Source organism: Panulirus ornatus, chromosome 47, assembly GCF_036320965.1.
Source record: "Panulirus ornatus isolate Po-2019 chromosome 47, ASM3632096v1, whole genome shotgun sequence".
Lineage (NCBI taxonomy): Eukaryota > Metazoa > Arthropoda > Malacostraca > Decapoda > Palinuridae > Panulirus > Panulirus ornatus.
In genome coordinates this window covers 4,634,601-4,656,403 of record NC_092270.1, presented here as the reverse complement: position 1 = coordinate 4,656,403, position 21,803 = coordinate 4,634,601, and the positions used below count along the sequence as shown (strand labels likewise).

Here is a 21,803-nt window from a genome sequence, read left to right as displayed (position 1 = left end):
ATCTCTATCAACTCTATCATATGCCTTCTCCAGATCCATAAATGCTACATACAAATCCATTTGCTTTTCTAAGTATTTCTCACATACATTCTTCAAAGCAAACACCTGATCCACACATCCTCTACCACTTCTGAAACCGCGCTGCTCTTCCCCAATCTGATGCTCTGTACATGCCTTCACCCTCTCAATCAATACCCTCCCATATAATTTACCAGGAATACTCAACAAACTTATACCTCTGTAATTTGAGCACTCACTCTTATCCCCTTTGCCTTTGTACAATGGCACTATGCACGCATTCCGCCAATCCTCAGGCACCTCACCATGAGTCATACATACATTAAATAACCTTACCAACCAGTCAACAATACAGTCACCCCCTTTTTTAATAAATTCCACTGCAATACCATCCAAACCTGCTGCCTTGCCGGCTTTCATCTTCCGCAAAGTTTTTACTACCTCTTCTCTGTTTACCAAATCATTTTCCCTAACCCTCTCACTTTGCACACCACCTCGACCAAAACACCCTATATCTGCCACTCTGTCATCAGACACATTCAACAAACCTTCAAAATACTCATTCCATCTCCTTCTCACATCACCGCTACTTGTTATCACCTCCCCATTTACGCCCTTCACTGAAGTTCCCATTTGCTCCCTTGTCTTACGCACCCTATTTACCTCCTTCCAGAACATCTTTTTATTCTCCCTAAAATTTACTGATAGTCTCTCACCCCAACTCTCATTTGCCCTTTTTTTCACCTCTTGCACCTTTCTCTTGACCTCCTGTCTCTTTCTTTTATACTTCTCCCACTCAATTGCATTTTTTCCCTGCAAAAATCGTCCAAATGCCTCTCTCTTCTCTTTCACTAATACTCTTACTTCTTCATCCCACCACTCACTACCCTTTCTAAACAGCCCACCTCCCACTCTTCTCATGCCACAAGCATCTTTTGCGCAATCCATCACTGATTCCCTAAATACATCCCATTCCTCCCCCACTCCCCTTACTTCCATTGTTCTCACCTTTTTCCATTCTGTACACAGTCTCTCCTGGTACTTCCCCACACAGGTCTCCTTCCCAAGCTCACTTACTCTCACCACCTTCTTCACCCCAACATTCACTCCTCTTTTCTGAAAACCCATACTAATCTTCACCTTAGCCTCCACAAGATAATGATCAGACATCCCTCCAGTTGCACCTCTCAGCACATTAACACCCAAAAGTCTCTCTTTCGCACGCCTGTCAATTAACACGTAATCCAATAACGCTCTCTGGCCATCTCTCCTACTTACATAAGTATACTTATGTATATCTCGCTTTTTAAACCAGGTATTCCCAATCATCAGTCCTTTTTCAGCACATAAATCTACAAGCTCTTCACCATTTCCATTTACAACACTGAACACCCCATGCATACCAATTATTCCCTCAACTGCCACATTACTCACCTTTGCATTCAAATCACCCATCACTATAACCCGGTCTCGTGCATCAAAACCGCTAACACACTCATTTAGCTGCTCCCAAAACACTTGCCTCTCATGATCTTTCTTCTCTTACATTCCTTTATATCATTTTTATGTCTATGAAACACTAAATTGATATTTTTCTGTTTTACAGTAACAGTTATAAATCCTAACATGACAAAGTGATGAAATTTATGTGTGTAATATTTTAGTTAAACAAATGCCCTTCATGAATGCAATTTTTTCTTTCTAAGATATGGTAGTAAAAGAAGACATTATTTGCTATAGTTTGAGAAACTTAATTGTACATAAAGATTATAACATTAATGTAAACTGTCTTTACAGTACGTTCAACTTTTCTGTGCCATTCCTGTCTTGGTTGTTGATCATGGTGCTGATGGTTGGGACGGTGATTCTTTACTACATTCCCATCCGTTACTTGGTTATGCTCTGGGGAGTGAACAAATTCTCACGCAAGTTGATCCGCCCACATTCTGTGATTAACAACGAAATATTAGACTTCTTGTCCAGAGTCCCAGATGATGAAACTTTGGTAAGATATCCTGGTTTGAGATTCCACTATTTTTTCCGTTTGCTGTAAATTCAAAGTTAGATTAGCTTTAGATTATATGCACTGGATATGTATCGGTTTTATACCTTTTCACTGTTTTCCACAGTAGCAAGGTAGCTTAAGGAATAGACAAGTGAGCCTTTGAAAAAAAAATTCTCTCAGGTAGTCCTTTCTCTTCTACTTTTGGAAAGAAGTAATGATAGTAATGGTAATAATGATGATAATACAGTAATTATGATGATATATGAAGGGATGTGTGTAAATGGAATGTTCTATTGATTTAAACTTTAATAACCAGTTTTCAAGCACCTTGCTTAGCATGCAGAATTCTAGATTTTTCATATAAATTTCCAGCGTGACTGCCGCGAATTGCGTCCGATGCCTCAGTCCCATGATGAAAAAAGAAGAGACCATCGGAAGAAAAAGATTAACTAATGCCCCTGCATCAGGGACATAAATACCCGGGTTCAGAATTATTCCCTACCTACAGAAATCCCCAGGATGATAAACTAGATAAAAGTATATGCAGCCAGTGGGGATTTATCACATAGTTTTAAGGTCTGTTGTTAGTGCAGAACAAACAATTAGTCAAACCAAAGGAAAGCAGGATCTAACCAAAATGTATCAAGGTTGAGAGGGATGGTTATATTTTGATAATGGTATGTAGCACTGTTGTAATTGTACTGGAAAACTTCCTGCCTACTTGAAATGCAAACATTAATGATCTGGAAAAAATTTGAAAGGACCAGAGTAATGGGATGTAGACTTTCTGAAAAGCAGTGCTAGATGTCAAATATTTCTGTGTGCATATGCATACTTGAGGATGTGTGAGAGTTAGAAGTATGTACCTATTGTATACATATGTAAAATGTATGTACCAGTACATTTACTGTATGATCAAATATTATATTATGGCTAGATAGAATTCTGAAGTTCTTGTAATAAGTCTTTTCAAGTCTTACAGTATATGAAAATTTTGAAAATAGGGAGAAGTTCTTGAGAGACTAGTTAGCCTATGTATAAAAAAGTAAATATTCCAGAGGCCAGAATATTCCATGATTTACTGCCATATCTGCTGGAATCTTTGAAGTTTAGTCATAATGTGCATTTAAACTATAATGTACAAGAATTTTTAAAAACTGAATCCAGACATTCTGATGGATTGTGGTTTTCAGCAGCATGATAAGAATCCCATTATATGCATTTGTATGACTATTTAATTGTTGTTGTTGTTGTTATTGAAAGTCTTTCATATGTCTTTGTATTGCCATCTTCATAAAGGTTTTTGCAGAGATTTATAGTTGATTTTATGATGATGCAAATGAGTGTTAGAGGATAAGATATCAAATATCACTGATTTTGTCTCAACTTTGGTATTTGCAGTGTCTGCATAATATGTACAGTCAGTTGTCGGTAATCACCATCACTTGATTACTTGAATGATAAGCTTCAACGACAAATGCATCGTGAGGTATGTTAGGTGTTTGAAGCTTCATCCATAACTAAGGAATCATAACAATGCCTCAAATGAACTGTCAACTAAATTATTCAAGCTCCGTAACATCAAATTTTGATACCGGTATTATTTAGATGGTTTTCATATCTTGTGTTATCCTATATGTGAATTAACAATGAATTTATGTTGATGATGATTCAGTATCAAAATAAGATGTGTTAGATAGCATCAACTAAGTACTAGATGGTGCCAGTTTAAACTAGTATTTTAGAATCATCCACAATTTACTTGTTAAATGATAAAATGAAAACTGCTTACCACGAAAGTAATGGAAGTAGTTTATAGGTGGTTGTAAATCCCTTCTCTGGGGTATGGCAGCTATAAGTGCCAAAATCTAAATTGGAAAACTACTGTTGAAGCGTATATGCACAAAAAGGGCCTGCAAAAGATACATAATTCTGCAAAGACAGACCGTGCAAGATGTAATGAGATCATTTTAAACATATGCAGCATTTGGTTAAAGTTCAAAATTCTTGTGGCTCTCAGGTGGTTTTCTCTTACATTCCTTGAAGCATAATATCTTTCTTTTGATTATACTGACTTATGACACATGTGCTTTATTTTTTTTTTTTTGATGTTATTAGTAGATGGGCATTGTAGCATAATTCTTTTTTGAGGTTGTTTTTGTAAGGATTATCTAATCATAATGATAGTTTTTGTTAATCAGATCAGGTATAAGATTAATCATTTTACATAATATTCCTTTCTTTCTGAAGGGAACCTTAGGTTATGTCAAGTTAGCTATATGGAAGTTGGTCAGCTATTATACTCTGAAAGAAATGAGTGTCACTGGCAGTGGACGGCTATCATTGCATGATTTTCACCTCTTTCCTGTGGCCAGTTAGGATGATGCACAAGTTGACTTAAGCTATCTTGGGCAATACAGGTATCATCAGATATTGTATATATTTATAAATATATATATACATATATATATTTTAACCCGCTTTACATAAGCACAAGTGATAGATCTGAATGGTAACTGCTAATGACCCAGCATATTTTGTATTTTATCACAATTTTAAAAGTTGTATCTAGTCGGTTTAGTATTATGTCTGTAAAGCCACAGAAACATTGGATCGTCATCAGGTAGATTAAGGATATTACTGAAATGACACTGTATGTACCATTTTTGACAAATTTTTATATTTAAACTTGCGCTCTATAAAGATAGTTGTTTAGGCAACAAAGTTATATATACAAGTTACATAGGTAAGAAACCTTGTTTTCTTTTTTATTCTGGTGAAGGGAATTATTAGTGTGTTGTAGCATTTTTATATCAAATTTGTATGTTTAAATATTTACCTGTGATACACAAGGTTGTTAGGGCATCATGTACTTCTCTTTTTTTATTCCTCTTTTCTGAATTGCTTAAACTCTGTTCTAGAAGAAATAGACTGAAAGTTTTAATGAATTCTTTTGGAAGGACTTTTTAAAATAGATTGTTCATTATACTCATAAATGGAACATTTAGTGAGGTTGACCAAAATTCTTGATAGGGAAATTGAAGAAATGGAGTATTTCTTTAGATAATAATATATTTATATAAAGTTAATGAAATTTCTTTTTTTGCAATTAATGCTTTGCATTCATAGTCAAGAAGAGGCCTAGGGCCAGGCAGAGATAGCAAGGTAATATATGTTGGGTCATGTTCAAATTAAGTTATTGCCACATCATGACCTGGAGGTAGGCTGGTTCTCCTCATCCATAGATGCCACCCAACAAAAGTAGAAGAGTAAAGTGTAGTTTTTAAATATTTAAAGTAAATAAGACTGTCCCCAAAGAAATGAGTACCCCTACCCTCTTGCCATCATGTGGGGTATTTGATGTACCCCAGTAAAGTAGGAAAGTTGAAAAATTATATGTATATATGATAAAACGTAAACCCAGCAGATTTAATATAAATCTGAAATATTCTTTAAGTCCACAGAATAAGAGGCACCTTTGAAAATAAGTCTGAAGTATTTTCTCTGCCATAAGATTATTTACTTAAGGAAAACCTAAAATTATATGAATTGTTATGTTACCTTTAATGACAGTGAATGCAAGCCTAGAGGAAAACTATGCAAAATTTCCAGAACCTTACTGTAAGTCTGGTCATGAAAATAATTACATTGCCATAAAATGTTACCTTAGAGCCAAATTTTGCAAAACCTAATGTAGGTAAAATTCTTGGTTAGGGCACTAAGAAAGTAACTTGGAATATCATGGACTTTGTTTTGCAATTATAGTGTAATGAATGGAGAATACAGTACAATTGGTTGAGCATGCTTTAGATTTTTATATTGTACAATGAAATATAAACTGATATTGGAGAGGGTTTTGAACATGAGTTATGTAAGAGTTGTTGAAAATGTTTATATAACTTATATAACTTAAATAGTCTTAGGTTTACATCTTTTGGCTGGATGTTCTGAACAGTTGTGTTTTATAAAACACTTGCATGCATTCCAGCACATGAATGCATTCCATTGGACTTATTCCATCATATGAAGAGAAACATGAAAAATTATGTAAATCTCAGCTCCTCAACAAACTTAAACAAGGTTCTCATAGATTTTCATGATCTACAAAAGTTTATCATATATTTTTATGTTAATGTCACATTCTTCCTGATCATCATAGCCTTCTTCACTGTAAAAATATGGGAGAAAGAGTACATCCTACATAATCCCTGCATGTTATAGAAGGTAACTAAAAGGGATGGGAGAGGGGATGGAAATCTTTTGCTCCTGTTTTACTTTCCAAAGGAAGGAACAGAGAAGGGGGCCAAAGAAGGATTTTTCCTTGAAGGCACAGTCATCTGTTCTTGACACTACCTTGCTAATGTAGGAAATGGCGAATATGTATGAAAAAATAAAGAAAATGTACAAATCATACTCTGCCAGCCTTGCTGTATTTTCCAGATTTTCATCACCATTGCAGAACAAAACCGATGATATTCGAAAGTTAGTTTTTGTGGTGCCCCTACTCTGGTATTTTACTAAGATATATTTCAAATACATTTTATGTGAAAAGGGGTGATGTGATAATTTGAAAACAGATTTTGTCATCAGGAAAGATAAATTAGTTCATTCCAGTTTGTTGACAACTATTTCAAATGTACTTCTGTGGAAAGGGTTGATGTAATGATTTTACAACACAAATTCTTTTGGTTGGAAAGGAAAAATTTTTCCAAAACACTGGGATTCTGATGTTCTTTACCTTTCTCAGTATTTTGATAATTCATCAGTTGTGGCTGTAGTTACTCATTCTTCATCTGGGTATCCGGGTCTTCAGTTTTTCACAGTGGGCATTACCTCATACTTAATATATTTTTAGGAAGTATCCAAGGGTTGGTAAAGGATTGTATAATGAAAATTATGTGAATTTCATATGGGTATTGTTTATCTAATCTCATACTTATTTCAGTTTGTGGATCAGGAAAAATGATATTGCTGAAAGGATACTCTTATGCATAGAGCATCACAAGATGCTTATAGTTTAAACACGGAATGATATATATCTCCTATGTGATTTTGAATAGGTTATCCAGTGTTGGGGCTTTGTTTACTTGATAGCATTAGGAAGTATAGAGATTCAGTTATAATGATCCAGGTTTCTTCCTTGATAATGGTTTTTCTTAAGTACCAATACCCTTGACTTTTCATTGACTGTTTCACAGTATTTGATTATTACCAGACCATAGTCAGGTTTGAAGCAAACTTTCACAGATCTTTGAGTGAATTTGAAGCTAGTACATTAAACCAGCTACAGTTATGACCCCAACATGATTTCTGTGTTATCACAGCTTTAAAAGTTTTATCTAGTCTGTTTCAGGCACATAAAAAGATTTCTGGCTGGAAAGATTTGAACAGATTGAACACTTCTCACCAAATGTACTTATGAATTAATATGATGTTGAATTCCTCTCATCCCGTCTGCACTATTTCATATTATTAGTTATCATTTCCAAACCTTGTCTTTCAATGAGATCACTTTCAATTTAAGGTACACTTATCTCTGAAATAATCTTGATTACCTGAAATTAAAGGAACATCTGTGGAAAATCATCAAACAATGCTCATTATGATCCTTCTTGGTGAAATTTAGTTCATGTGTTAGTAAATTTGTTTTTTTCTTTGTAAACTTTTTATAAGGTGTGAAAGCTAAAGATAAAAAAATTGAATCTTTATGTATACATTATTTATGACTCACTGGTGCTATGACAATAATGAATTTGGTGGTAGAATTTTGTGATTTTCCTTAAACATATAATGTGACTTGGGGAAAAGTACATCATTAGAAAAAGGGCTTCAATCACAGTATCTTCTGAAATCATTTGGGATAAGCACAAGTGGTTTAAATGAAAACTGATAAGGTTTGGATAACACTCACTTGAAAACATTTGTAATCTTTAAATATATGTTATAATTCTTATGATTATATCAAGCTGTAATCTAAAATAGAATATGTCTGCCATTGATTTCCCAATTTATTTATGAGACTGAATTGCCATTCTTATGTATATTTTATGTCCAGTGGCACCTTTATCAGGTTTAAGCAGAATGGAAATATTATTATCAAATGCTAAGTTTGCAAATTTGCTACCTATGAATTGTGGTAAAAAACACTGGACAAAGATCTTTGATAAATGTTTCATGATGGAATTGGATGCACTGGTATTGTAAAGAAGGTTGGATAATAGATAACATACAATTTAGCCAGTTTTTTGGTTATAATTCTGCTGCACAGTCATAAGAACTGAACAAGTGAATGCAAGCTAAACCAAATGAGTATGCCATAGTTGTAAAAACAAAAAAAGCTATTTTTAGGGAATTCAGCAAAGAAACAAATCCTACAGCATTTTTGAGAATTCAGTCCCTCCCCAAGATATTGAAAATTATTTTTTTGCGAAAATTGTGCCTTCTGGTTTACTCTGATTGCAGCAAATATTCAAATTAAGTTTTAGTTTATTGACCACACTTTTCCCCATCCAAATGTTTTGCAGCCAGTTTCTGAGATAGCTGAATACTTTGCTGGCTAACTGAACTCTTACAGTCCATTTTACTCGCCACCCTGGAGAAACCCCATGCATGTCCTCCTCCACTGTGTTGTCCTCACTCCATCCATGCGGTGATGTAATTCGTGTTTTGTCACACCGCTGCCATTTGGTGCCACTGATAATATTGTTTCGTGTTCTCTTTGATTATCTTACACTTTAAATAAATATCTTTTTTAGGAAATATGTTTGTTTGTTATACCTCCATAATATCTTTCATGTTTGTGAAAATTTTGTGTTTGAAACTTTAAGTGCCATGTGTGTTTTTATAGCCAGATGGGCTGGAATATTCTTTGATGGTCCCATTAATTTTTTTTTTTTTTTTGGCCACTTTTGAGGTTACCTGGACTTGCTATAATCGAGAGGAAAATAAAGGATGTTGGAGTGCTAAAGGTGACATATAAAAGATTTTTTCAAGCAGAAAAGACTTGTTTCAAACAAATTGTTGTATCATTGATCTTGCAGTTACCTCAGTCTTGAGATAATGTATGAAGACCTGTATACTGCCACAGAGGTTTGGAGTTGGGCAGGTAACTGAATGAAGGATGAGTGATGTAATTGAACAATATATTGAGTAGTCCAGCAAGTATCTCTGCATATTCCCTCAGCATGTATAGAGGGACTTCATCAGGACCATGCACCTACAGTGTATGGGTCTGGGTGTTTCAGTAGCTTGATTTTCTTGTGTGTCAGTTTTAATACCCTCCGCGTATGTACAGAATTTATATAGTAGGGAAGGTAAATGCAAATGGGATGGATGTGTGGGGTTGATATAGAAAAGTATGCAAATAGGATAATGCAGAGGTGCAATAATAAAAGGAAAGAAGTAATAAATCATGTAGTCTAAAGTGGAAGTTAATATTCAAAGATTGAATCATGCTGAGGTTGTATATAAGCTTTTCTTGTGGAATGGAAAACATTAGTCAATTTCCAATTATTTTTTTTAATTTCTCTGTAATTTCATTAAGAACATAAAAGAGAACAGTTTATTAGTGAATCCTCATCAGTCACTTAGGTTGAAGGCTAAGCTGTTCTTCCCATATAAACTTGGATCTCTCTCTAACATTCCATAGATATACCTAGTAAGAATGGGAAAGGCCATCCTGCGTGAGTGGCTAGAGTTAAAAGATACATGGTTTACGCCTACAGAGATTAATTAGCATACCCGTTAGTCTCCACTGTTCATACATTCCTAATACATGTATTCTGAAATTGCTAATATTCATTTGCAAGTTTTGCACTGTTCGTGATTTTTCGCCACATTTTTTTTCTTATCAAATTATCATTAATCAATAATATGCTAGAAATAATAAATATACGATACAAAATGTAACTGATGACGAGTATTGAAGGTCCATAAAACTATACAGACATTGCCAACATAATGATCTTCTGAAAAACTACTCGTTATAGATTGTCTGATGCTGATCCTGGGAAATTGAAATACAATATATAGATCCAAAAGGATAATCCTTTGGAATTAGGTAATATATCTAACAAGTTTGATTTCGTAAATTATTAACCATCTGGCAACTACAATTGTTGTAGGCGGTGTTGCCAACTTGTTCGCTGAACATGGTTATCAGTGCACCACAGGCTGCCGCTGTAGATGTAAGTATATTGTCATTATCTCTTTAAGTACTTTTTATTGTAAGTTTCTTGTGCCTCTATCTCAGTAATTACTTCTTATCATAAGTATTGTGTTTAAAAGTATACGTCACTTGAGAATATTTAAGATAATTGTTTCTATGAAGTGACACTTACGTAGAGCACTTTCGATAATAGGATAATTTCGCATTTTTATAAGAAATGTTATATAATAGGTCTTCAACTATATAACTTTACAAATAGTGACGAAAAGTTTGGTTTAAGTAGAAATAAGGAAACAATGACATTAAGGAAATTTTGATGGTGAGGATTTGATATTTTCTCCTTGTTCTTCCTTAGAATACTTTTATTTAATCATTTATTTTCATTTATTGGTGGCCTATCTATTTCTAATGAGTTATAGGCTAAATATCTAGTAGGACGTATTTCCAAGACACTCACGAAGTGTTCTACAAAATGAAATCTAATGATATTTTAGTAGTTACAAATTGTGAAGGTAATTTCACTGTGAAATAGGTGGTTAACCTTTCTCTATCTTTAGAATGTGGTATAGAAGAATTTAGAAACGATGATAACCAATTAACAAAATATAGTTCTATACCATACAACACGATGCACTTATGGTTAGGGTTCTAACTCTATATAACCTTTAGATGATTTAAATTAATGTTAACACGTGTTGACCTCCCAACCTCTGTCCGTACCAGTAGCTAACTACCTAACTGGCAGGATGGTTAGTTAGGTCAAGTGATTAAGTGTAGGTTAGCTCCTGTTTGTTAGGAGACGTCCAACAGATAAATAGGATATTTTTATAGATGATATTTATATTGAAGGCTTGCGGTACAGTGGAAATTTTAGTTTTGATAATTTTAGTTTTTAGTTTTTATTAATGTTTTTTTTTACAATGTGCATTACGAGTTTATTCATATAATTCACTGTTGTGATAATATCTTTATTGCCAGTGATTTAACAAGCGATATTCTTAACCAGGTTCGTTCACAAATTGTTTGATATACAATCGCCAAGTCGTATCAAGGGAGGCATTCCAAGATGAAAGACCATATGGTGTAGATCCCTGCTTGCTTTTGCCTAATGCATTGCTTGGATGCTTGATTTGTCGTTTTCGTGTATTATCATCATTATTATTAGTAGTATTATTATCATTATCATTATTATTATCATTATTACTGGAACAGGATCCAGTATGATTTTGTATCTGGCTCACACATCACCTTAATGGAAAATTGAACTAACAGGAATACGGCATATATAGATAGATAAATAGATAGATAGATAGGTAGATAATATACTTAGTCAATAACAATAATATGTATAACAATCGTACTTTAAAACAATGGTTTGAATCCTGATTAAGTCTTTCTTACTGAAATTTCCAGGTACGTGGGACATTTTGACTTATATGGGTCTGGAAGAACTCACAAATGTGCTTGTGTGTCGAGAAGCCATGGTCTCCACCGGATATATACCTCAGAGGAAGGATGAAATAGAAAGAACTGAGAAAGATCCGGGAATTTTAGTGGTGGTGATAATGAGATTTGACACTAAATGTGCATTGATTAAAAGACTTACACATAAGAATGTAGACTGAATGAATAAAGAAGGAAAAACGTAATGTGGTTTATATTTTCTCTCGTATATGATTATTGTATTATTATATGAATGTGAGTGCGAGAACAGCCCAACCGTTCCCCCACACACACACACACACACACACACCAGCCATACGGCCTATTGGTTACGATAATTTCTTATGGCAGTATTGTACAATGAACTGCCTCGCCATTTCTAATGGCCCTATACCACGTATGCTGGTCTGTTCGGTGAATGAAAGCTTAATGATACAGGTTTGCTATATTGGACCACATTTAGAGAGCTTCTGTACTACGCATATAATTGATTGAAAGAAAAAGACTAAATGGTTGCCAAATCTCAAATGATTGTTTCTCCAATTGCTTGTTGGATCGCTGATTTTTAAGTTTGTTGGGTTGTCTGATTAGTCAAAAGTTGTTTAGTTTTAAAATAAACTTGAATTACATTTATATCAGTCCTCTGCATATGAAAATGACAAAAAGTAGTGATTTGCGATAGACATGAAGGTCAAAACCAATTTCAAACAAGCCTAACCTAGACTATAATTCGCTAATGTCCTAATTGGCAATAAAACCATCGATGGTTCCACTATTACTCATAAAAAGAGGCCATATTCTCTTAAAGAAAAATGAAGTCATGGAATAAGCTATAGTGGTGAGTTTGTCTTTTTTATTGTTTTTTTTTTTAATTTTTAGTCAATTCTGCTTGTTTGTGTCACGAACGAGCGGGATTATTGTGGATTGTGCAGTTTGGCTCGTCACGAACGAACCGGATGAGCTCTGGATTGAAGTCGGATTTTGTAAACATGAAGTTCTCGGTCTGCCAGTCTGGTGTCCAGTCCAGGAGGAGAGGAGGAGGTGGACGGTCACGGAAGGAGAAGGTCGTTCAGGTTAATTAGATATGAAAAAGACGTTAATTGGTACTTGTGAATTATTTCGTTGATAACTAGTGGGTAAGTGTTGATACCTGGAATGTTATTATAGTGATAGGAATTTATACATTGTCGAAATAAGGTAATGATGAAAGTGCACCTGTTTTGAGACATTTTGGTGTTCATGAGTCAACATTTCAAACCATGAATAGGAACTTAAACATGTTTCTTCAAGTATGACGTACGTATTTCTCATTCATGAAGTGATGTACACTATAGACCTTAAAGAATGTCTCTTTAAAAAGTTTACCCCCCCCCCTAGTCCTCATTTCCCGAAGGCCCAGTTATTACCTTACTACGTGTAGCCATTGAGGCTATTAATCCCATTTTATAGTTCGTATCAATGTGACTTTTCCTTGTACATAATCCAATACCATGTCAGACCCTGGTGAATATTTAGTTGTAAATGCCTCCTCTGAAAAGAATTGAAGAGTTAAATCTTAGTTTTGTGGGAATGACAGAGAATTCCCCAGAAGAGGTGGTATTATAAGGCCTGGGGTTTGGTGAGGTACATGTCGTCCATATTTTATCCATGGGAAACATGGTTAACATATTACTGTTACCAACATGAGAAAACGTTCTGTTTATGACAAAGGATTAACTTGCATTACATCTTTAGCGTAAACAACAAGACAGTATTTCACAAGGTACGTGTCTATATTCTCTGTAAATCAGAAATGAGTCTTGTATGACCATTAATTGCTGTTTATTTTCTTTACAGGAGTGACATGCCTTTTCTTTGCGTAAAAGTCATTAAACCTTGTGTTGTTTGGGAATATGGTCTCGTACCCATTCGTTTTATTGCTTCGGCTACCAAACAAAGTAATAAGAGAGAATCACCAAACATTAGAAAGAGAAGACGACCCAAGCATCAGCATCCAAGCAATTTTGGATTGAGTAGTAAAGAAAAGAAAGCATTAAAGAAAAAATTATTACTGGTGAGTTATGTTGCAGGAGCTAGCTTAGCCTTGGATTGCCATGGAAGTAAAGAATGTATCATAAGGTAGAAGCTTTTCACTTTACACCGCAGCTTTTTCTTTTTTCTGTACTACTGTTGAATCCCGCACTATACGTTCTCATTTTTCATGTTGTATTACCACTTTTCATTTGCCCATTTAAGTCTATCTTTACTTTTATAACCTATATTTTTCAATCTTATTTGATTTGACACACCTGCTGGTATCCTTTTGCTAATTTTTACTCTAGTGTGTATTTATGCCACATTAGATTTATTAGCTTTTGAATATGTTATAGAATTTCGTTTTGTTTTCCTAATTAGTTTAATGCTTCTTTGTCTTGTTGAAGTCTCTTGTTTAATTCGTCTTCATATCCCAGTATTACATAGACTTCCATATTTTTTCAGAATGAAAAAGAAACTACTAATGACCATGCGTTCAAGGAATTGTACCCGTGGAAGACTAAATTGGAATTAGCACAGCATTTGAGAAATACTGAAGTTTATAACAATGGTGAGTGTTTTTATGCATTGGGCAGTTAACATTTTTTAATGGTTCTGAAAGTGATACCGCTGTGTAATTATTTTTCACCGTTTTTGCATATATCACTTCTGCCATTTTGATTTTGTAATGTAAGAAATAAGCTTCATAAAAGAGCATAGTATACATTCTTTGAATTGATGGCTGCACCAGCTGTAGATACATACAGAATACCAGAAATAACATGAAACCTTTCATTGTTAGAGATGCAGATTAGAGAATGCCCTTAGATGCAGGATTTACTTGTGATACTTTTTTTTCTATTTGATACACTGACTTCATCTTCACCTATCAAAATTTGTGTTTACTCTTCTCAGATGGACTCATTGCACTCTGTAAACCGTACGGCATTGCTCAAGTCCTCGTGAATCCTGAAGGAGATGGAAGCTCACGCTCTGTCATACAGACCCTAAATTCAGGAGGCATTCCCGATAATGTCCCAACAATACGTGATACATTACCATTGCTAAAGGAACTGTATGGGGTACCTCATCTAGAAGTGATCAAATCTACTGAGAGGTATTAAATGCTACATTTTCTTAATATTTTTTATACGGACTCTTCTCTATATCAGGGACGCCATAAGATGTGGAAAATGACAAAAAGATTTCCTGCAGGGAATGATTAGGGAATTTTGATAAAGGATGAAAAATCAGGGATGTTAACATATAAGGGTATATATAGTATTGTGAAGCCTTGCCATAAAACTAGGCTATTTTAATGATGCAAGCTTACACATAGACTACCATTTATAGCTGTTGACCAAACTACCTTGATCCTCTTTGCAATATTTTAATCCGTGAAATCATGAGTGACTTACAGGATGCTTGGAATAACTTTGTGGGCATAAAAGATAGTTTTTTAGTGTTTGGTGGTGAAGATGTGACAATGAAAGAAGGTTGGAAGCCATTTGTTTGTATTTTTATTAAAAGGGAAAATCAGCGTATCCACACACCCAGATATTCAACCTTAACTCACTTGGAGATTTTGGTTTCGTACATAATGATGTCAAAATTTTTTAGCCTTTTTTATTTATGTACTGCATATTTCTTTGTGTATCCATACCTGTGCCCTCTCTAAAGTTTATTTCCTGGATGTAAAGTAACAGATAATGTTTCTAATGAATGATATATTAGCTTTCAGTAATTCAATCATTTTGATTAAATCTTCCTTTGTATATTTGTGGTAGAAACGTTAAAACAGCAGTGATGCAGAATGTGTATCATGTAAATGATAAGATATATCTATACTTGCCATGGTTTGGGTCGTGCTCTTCTTTGACTTTTGTTGCCTTACATGTAATAAGAATTGAGAATGGGAGTGGACATGCACCAGATGGAACCATGGAGGCTGAAGTAAGTCACAGAGTCCACTCCACAGTACCATTATGGAATAGTGCTAAGATTGTAATGTGTTGGAAGTTTTGCATGGGCTTCCAAAGTATATGGCAAGTTTAATCCTCTAGGATATAGGAAGGCAGATTACTACATCAAACTGAGTTTTTGCATGTGAAAAATACAAAATCTTGTATTACAGATGGAGCAGTGGTCTTATTCTTCTGTGCACCAATAAAGAACTTACTGAAAAAGTTCAAAAGTGCTTTAGGAGATCAGCGTCCTTTGAGCAGCCAGCCCTAACTTATTGGGCTGTAACTGTGGGCCTTCCCAAGCCTACAACCATTGCTACAAAAGTGGGTTCCACCTTGGAATATGTCAGCAATGCAGGCAAAGTGGTAAGCTTTTACTATATACTTATGTAGGTTATATAGTTAGGAAAATGAAATTAGAAGGATGTTTTGAGGGACATGGCTCTTTCACCAATTGTTGAAAATGGCACAGAACCTAAAATTTCATTGTTTATGGTTTGTAACAGGAATACACTTAATTACCTCCATTAGTAATCATAGGATATTTCAAAGGTGATTGTGTTGAAGTTTGGGCTCTTATGATAAGTTTCTTTTAGAAAAAACAGGATTTCTGATTTTATGGATTGGACATAATGTTGTACATTGCTATGGGGGGTGAATGTTGCACTGCTTCAGCCCAGTGCAGTCGGGCAAGACAATAGATAATAGTAATATGCCTTGAGAATATTGTATAGGAAGCCCCTTACCCCAACTCTACTTGTTTGCCGTTTCATGCCTTCACAAGGTAGCACCATGAATAAACAGCACCCTTGTTTGCTCCCATGCACTTTAGCTGCTTATATAATGTACCAGAATGAATAATACTTGACATATGGTTGAAATCAGTCCCAGTTGAACCAAGAATAGATAATTATGGAAATCAGGTGGCAACTGAGAAGAATTATACTTTTCATCAAAAAAAAGTTTTGAGAAGAAACTCTTGGTCTGCACAGCCTCTACCACTCCTGAAGCCACATTGTTCCTTCTCAGCCTGATAGTTTATGCCTGCCACCACCTTTTCATTCGCCACTCTCCTTTACAAGTTATCAGGTATACTGAACAGACTTATACCTCTGCAATTTGAGCATTCACTTTTAATACCCTTGCTTTTATGGAACTTCATTATACAGGCATTCTCTCAGCCCTGTGGCACCTCACTTTAGACCTTACAAACGTCTTGTCTGAAAATGGAGTCCATCAACCTTCATATCAGAAAATGGAGCCCATAGCCTGTGTCTCTTGACATGGAGTCTGTTTTTATCCTTATCTGGGCATTGAAAACCTGACTAACCATCAACAACACTGGCACCCCATATCTTGAGAACCTCAACTACAGTCAAATGTGCTCCTGTTGTTCTGCTATATTTTACCTATTGCAGTGTTTTTGCCACAAGTCTTTTCACTAAACCATTCATTGTGATTCTCTCACTGCCCCTACCACTTTGTCCTAAACACATCACATCCATCACTCTGTTCCCTTTGTCATTCAGTGATCCATCAAAATACTCGCTTTCATCTCTTTTTTAACCTTTTCATTGCCCATTACTAATTCCTCATCGGCTTTCCTCACAGTTGCTCCCATTTGATCTCTTGTTCTCTTCACACCATTCACTTCTTTCCTTATCATTTTCCTATTCTCCCTGAATTTCACTAATACTGTCATCCCATCTCTCTTATGCTCTCTTTTTTCAGTTCCTGTACCTTTCTACCACTTCCTCATGCTTACCTCCCAATCACTCACTCCACTATGTACCCTTCTCTTTCACGACAAACCATATGTGTTATCATTTTATTACTTGCTGCATAAGCCTGAGTGGATATTATACCATAACACTGTCTGATGACAGTAGGTATAGCAGTAATAGTTTTCATTTTTTTTTCTCACCTTTTGCTCTTTTATTTCAGCCTGTGATTTTGAAGAATTATAGCAATGCCAGCGTGAAGAAAGGGGTGGTTAGATTATCTTTAGTCGAACATAATGCCCTCATTTTCAACAAGGAGACAGGGGCATCACTCGTTGAGGTAAGTGTTCTTCACATTCTGGTTGTGTTTTATGTCTTTCTTTTTGCCAAAAGATCACTTAGAAAGCATTGGCTCTCATGCAAAAATATATTATGTATATAAACTGAAGAGAGTGTACAGAATTAGTTTAGGAATATATATGAAGTTGACAAATGCTTTGTTACCTTATGCCATTATTGGATTTTTACATGGTTTCCCTCTACTAAATTAAGAACAGCTTTGTAGGAAGAGTTAAATGCATCTTTCATATGAGAAGTTGTTTTGCATCGTCTTGAAACAAATAAAGGGATGTAAAATGGTGTTCGTCTTTTCCACTGGGGAGGAGAAAAGGATCGCATGACAAAAAGAGACAGAAACCTTTTTTCACTTCATAAACATCTGCATTTTACCTAAAGGTTGGGCATCCCTGCCTTTTGTCAACCTACAGGGTTGGGTTAGATACCCTAGTTCCACAATAATTAATCCCATAAAAGGTACATGCCTTTATGTTCATGATCCACCCACTGGAAATAGGATTTGGAGATAACAGCAATAGACTGTAAGGTTGTTATTTTGTATGTAGGTTTAGGTAGCCATGATATTTATATTTGATAAGATTGCACAATTCATGCAAGGATTGTAGAAGATTCATTCAAAAGCTCAGGGTATAAGATCGTACCTTCTGACTCATACAGGCAAAGCTTTATGGAAAGAGAAACTATGTGTACCAGTGGTTACAGGGTTGATGCTCTCTGACCATGCCATGGACACTAATATGCAAACTAAGTTAAAAGGTATATACAATTTTTCACATACATTTTTTTTTGTGCCAAATCTCTATAACCAAAAAAAAGAGCACTCCTTTATTTACTTTTGATGACAGGTGAACGTTCAGGGTGTCCACTGGCATTTCTTGCGGGTATGGCTTTCTTACAGCTACAGCCCAATCCTTGGGGATGCTTTATATTCCGCAAGAGTAAAAACTGTTGCAGGGAGAAGATTGAAAATCAGTCCTCATAATCTCACTTATTATGAGCCACAGGTTAGTCACTATCATATATAGAATATATAATTTGTAGCTCTGTACACATACTCTTATGATTACCATATATTTTTCCGTTTTTCCCTTACACCCTTGGAATGACTCGCATGTTTTGGAACCAAATTCTTCTTGCAGTTGCATTGCATCTTCTTTGTCAGATGGGTAGAAGTTAACTGCTTGCAAATGTGTTTAATCAGTTAGCTAGTAATGGAACCCCAGGACCTCATTCACATGCATTCTATCTCTACCTGTCTTGTATATTGCACCAAAACCACAGCTCCCTTCCCATATCCAGGCAGCACAGATCTTCCCATCATTTCTCCTCACTACTTTGTATGCCCCAATTCAGTCTCTTCGTAGGACTTCAGCATGCCACATTGCTCTCATTCACTATCCCATGAGCCCCGTACACCCCCCTGCATTTTCAGGCCCAAGCACTCAAAACCTTTTTCACTTCACTGTTCTCTCTTTAAGTGGCCTCTTCCTTCTTGTCCCTTCCACTTCTGACAGGTAAACCCTCTTTGCCAGTTAATCATCATCTCCATATGTGCAGACCATTTCAGCACACCCTCTTCAGCTCTTTCAACCATGTTTGAGTAAATGTGAACAAAAGCAAGGTAATAAGGTGGAGCATGGGATTAAGACAGGGTGATTATAAATAGATTATATAAATAGATAGATAGGTGGGTAGAATGATGTATAAGATGATGAATTTCTATTGTCTTACAGGTTATACCGGAGCCCCTATTCTCAAAACTGGAATTACAGCCAACAGCAGTAGAAATGATTCCCTGCCATTTGCATCTTGCCAAAGTACGCCTTACTGGGTTCCAAAAAGACAAGTCGGATTTGATCATATCTGCACCTCCACCTAGTCATTTTGTGTGGACATGCAGACAGTTAGGACTTATGACTGATAAAGATGATTATACTTCAGAAGCAGAAACGAAAACTACACTGCAAAAGGAGAATGAGGGATAGCAGTTTTGTAAGAGTTTAGTTTGTTTAGTGTAGGATACAAGTTTGTTAGAACTAAGATTAATCTCTTGTACAGAAGTATATTCTTTGAATTACATAGTTTGTTTTACCATCCATAGGATAGATTGACAATATTTATCATTTATTTATTTATTATACTTTGTCGCTGTCTCCCACTTTAGCAAGGTGGCACAAGGAAACAGACGAGAGAATGGCCCAACCCACCCACATACACATGTTTATACATACACGTCCACACACGCACATATACATACCTATACATTTCAACGTATACATATATATACATACACAGACATATACATAGATACACATGCACACAATTCGCACTGTCTGCCCTTATTCATTCCCATCGCCACCTTGCCACACATGGAATAACATCCCCCTCCCCCCTAATGTGTGCGAGGTAGCGCTAGGAAAAGACAACAAAGGCTCCATTCGTTCACACTCAGTCTCTAGCTATCATGCAATAATGCCCGAAACCACAGCTACCTTTCCACATCTAGGCCCCACAGAACTTTCCATGGTTTACTATTCGCCATTTCCCGCATTAGCGAGGTAGCGTTAAGAACAGAGGACTGGGCCTTTGAGGGAATATCCTCACCAGGCCCCCTCCTCTGTTCCCTCTTTTGGAAAAAAAAAAAAAAAAAAAAAGAGAGGAGGATTTCCAGCCACCCGCTCCCTCTCCTTTTAGTCGCCATCTACGACACGCAGGGAATACGAGGGAAGTATTCTTCTACCCTATCCCCAGGGATGATATATATATATATATTTTTTTCTTTTTTTTTGCTTTGTCGCTGTCTTCCGCGTTTGCGAGGTAGCGCAAGGAAACAGACGAAAGAAATGGCCCAACCCACCCCCATACACATGTATATTACATACACGTCCACACACGCAAATATACTTACCTACACAGCTTTCCATGGTTTACCCCAGACGCTTCACATGCCCTGATTCAATCCACTGACAGCACGTCTATATATATATATATATATATATATATATATATATAGATAGATAGATAGATAGATAGATAGATAGATAGGTAGGTAGATATGTAGGTCACATTTCAATGAGATATGTGACTAGTATGATTTGTATTAACCAAAATATCATTCCTTCTTGAACAGTAAACAAAATCAGGGTATCATAGTGAATACAAAAATTAACTGCAATGGGGAATACCTTTCCTATTAGTCGTAGTAAAAAAAAAAAATATTCCTTACGTCTCATTCGGTGTAAGGGAAAAATCAGAGCAAAACATTTAGATTACAGACTTCATAGATTTACTAGGAGATTGAAAATGTAGATATATATTTTACTTTTGAGCTTGAACAAACTAGTGTTGAAGCAGCAATCATGAAATGCCAAACATTGCGATAACAAGGACTTCTTGAATTGCTCTGGTGCATTTCACCACCACTCACGAAGTGGCACGAACTTCGTGATGGGATGAAGAAGGCTATGAAGCAGAGCAGGGAAAATTGATCCAAATCACTCTTTTTAACTTCTCGATCATTTCTTACATCTGTCTTATCGTCTGTGGTCCACGACACCCATAACTAAGAGGCCGGAAAGACACAGGTGTGTGTGTGTCTTACAGGGTCGGTTCCTCCCAAGTCCGTGAGAAATAGTGGGGAGGTCAGTCAACTGCGGGAGGAGGGGATGGAGAGATTGAGGTGGGTCAGTCAGGTGTTAGACCCGCTGGCGTGAGTACGTACCTCTGCTGCTGCTGCTGCGCCACGTTATCCTCCCGCTATCTAGACTCACAGTGTGTGTTAACTGTTAAAGTGTGTGGTATTCTATTGCCTTTAAGGTGGACACGATAGAAACGTGAGACTATTCTTCAGGAAATTATAGAATTAGATTATTAAGAGGTTTGTGTTGAACTACATTTTTTTCTTGTATAGAAATTATATGGAATTGTGATTTTTTAATTGTGGCTTATGGTAATGTGCGTGTATTTTCGTGGAAATAGGAAACGATTAAGTAGTTACATTTTTGTATCAACAGGTGGTAATAAAGAAATGGTTCAATTGATAGAGACGGCCACAACGATCTATTATTAGAAGTAAGATCTCATCTACTGATTCTTACGGTTAATACTATTAAAAA

At 35.8% G+C, this 21,803-nt stretch overlaps 2 protein-coding genes and 1 long non-coding RNA gene across 10 annotated transcripts in view; all 3 read left to right on the top strand.

Annotated features, from left to right (window-relative positions):
• Positions 1 to 8,782, top strand: part of Mctp (multiple C2 domain and transmembrane region protein) — a 400,360-nt gene extending 391,578 nt beyond the window's left edge. For all 8 annotated transcript variants that reach the window (XM_071689524.1, XM_071689526.1, XM_071689522.1 and 5 more), the window contains 2 exons: positions 1,816 to 2,023; positions 2,396 to 8,782. In XM_071689524.1, coding sequence (XP_071545625.1) covers positions 1,816 to 2,023; positions 2,396 to 2,476 — 289 coding nt within the window. In that variant the 3' untranslated portion in view covers positions 2,477 to 8,782. The remainder of the gene's footprint in view (positions 1 to 1,815; positions 2,024 to 2,395) is intronic.
• A 1,396-nt stretch (positions 8,783 to 10,178) lies between these two features.
• LOC139763717 (uncharacterized) lies at positions 10,179 to 11,839 on the top strand. The gene is made up of 2 exons (XR_011716219.1): positions 10,179 to 10,209; positions 11,604 to 11,839. It is a non-coding gene; the product is annotated as an uncharacterized lncRNA (long non-coding RNA).
• A 799-nt stretch (positions 11,840 to 12,638) lies between these two features.
• LOC139763455 (mitochondrial mRNA pseudouridine synthase Rpusd3-like) lies at positions 12,639 to 19,767 on the top strand. Its single transcript, XM_071689521.1, has 8 exons — positions 12,639 to 12,769; positions 13,470 to 13,686; positions 14,112 to 14,217; positions 14,562 to 14,763; positions 15,781 to 15,976; positions 17,555 to 17,671; positions 18,534 to 18,692; positions 19,422 to 19,767. Exons 2-8 carry the CDS (start codon positions 13,477 to 13,479, stop codon positions 19,671 to 19,673), a joined length of 1,242 nt encoding a protein of 413 aa, XP_071545622.1. The 5' UTR covers positions 12,639 to 12,769; positions 13,470 to 13,476; the 3' UTR covers positions 19,674 to 19,767.
• Positions 19,768 to 21,803: the final 2,036 nt, after the last annotated feature.

Coding starts and splice junctions, on each gene's coding strand:
- LOC139763455 (XM_071689521.1), top strand. CDS start 13,477: ATGCCTTTTCTTTGCGTAAAAGTCATTAAACCTTGTGTTGTTTGGGAA. Junction 15,977..17,554: donor TCAGCAATGCAGGCAAAGTG/GTAAGCTTTTAC, acceptor CTTTTATTTCAG/CCTGTGATTTTGAAGAATTA. Junction 17,672..18,533: donor CAGGGGCATCACTCGTTGAG/GTAAGTGTTCTT, acceptor TTTTGATGACAG/GTGAACGTTCAGGGTGTCCA.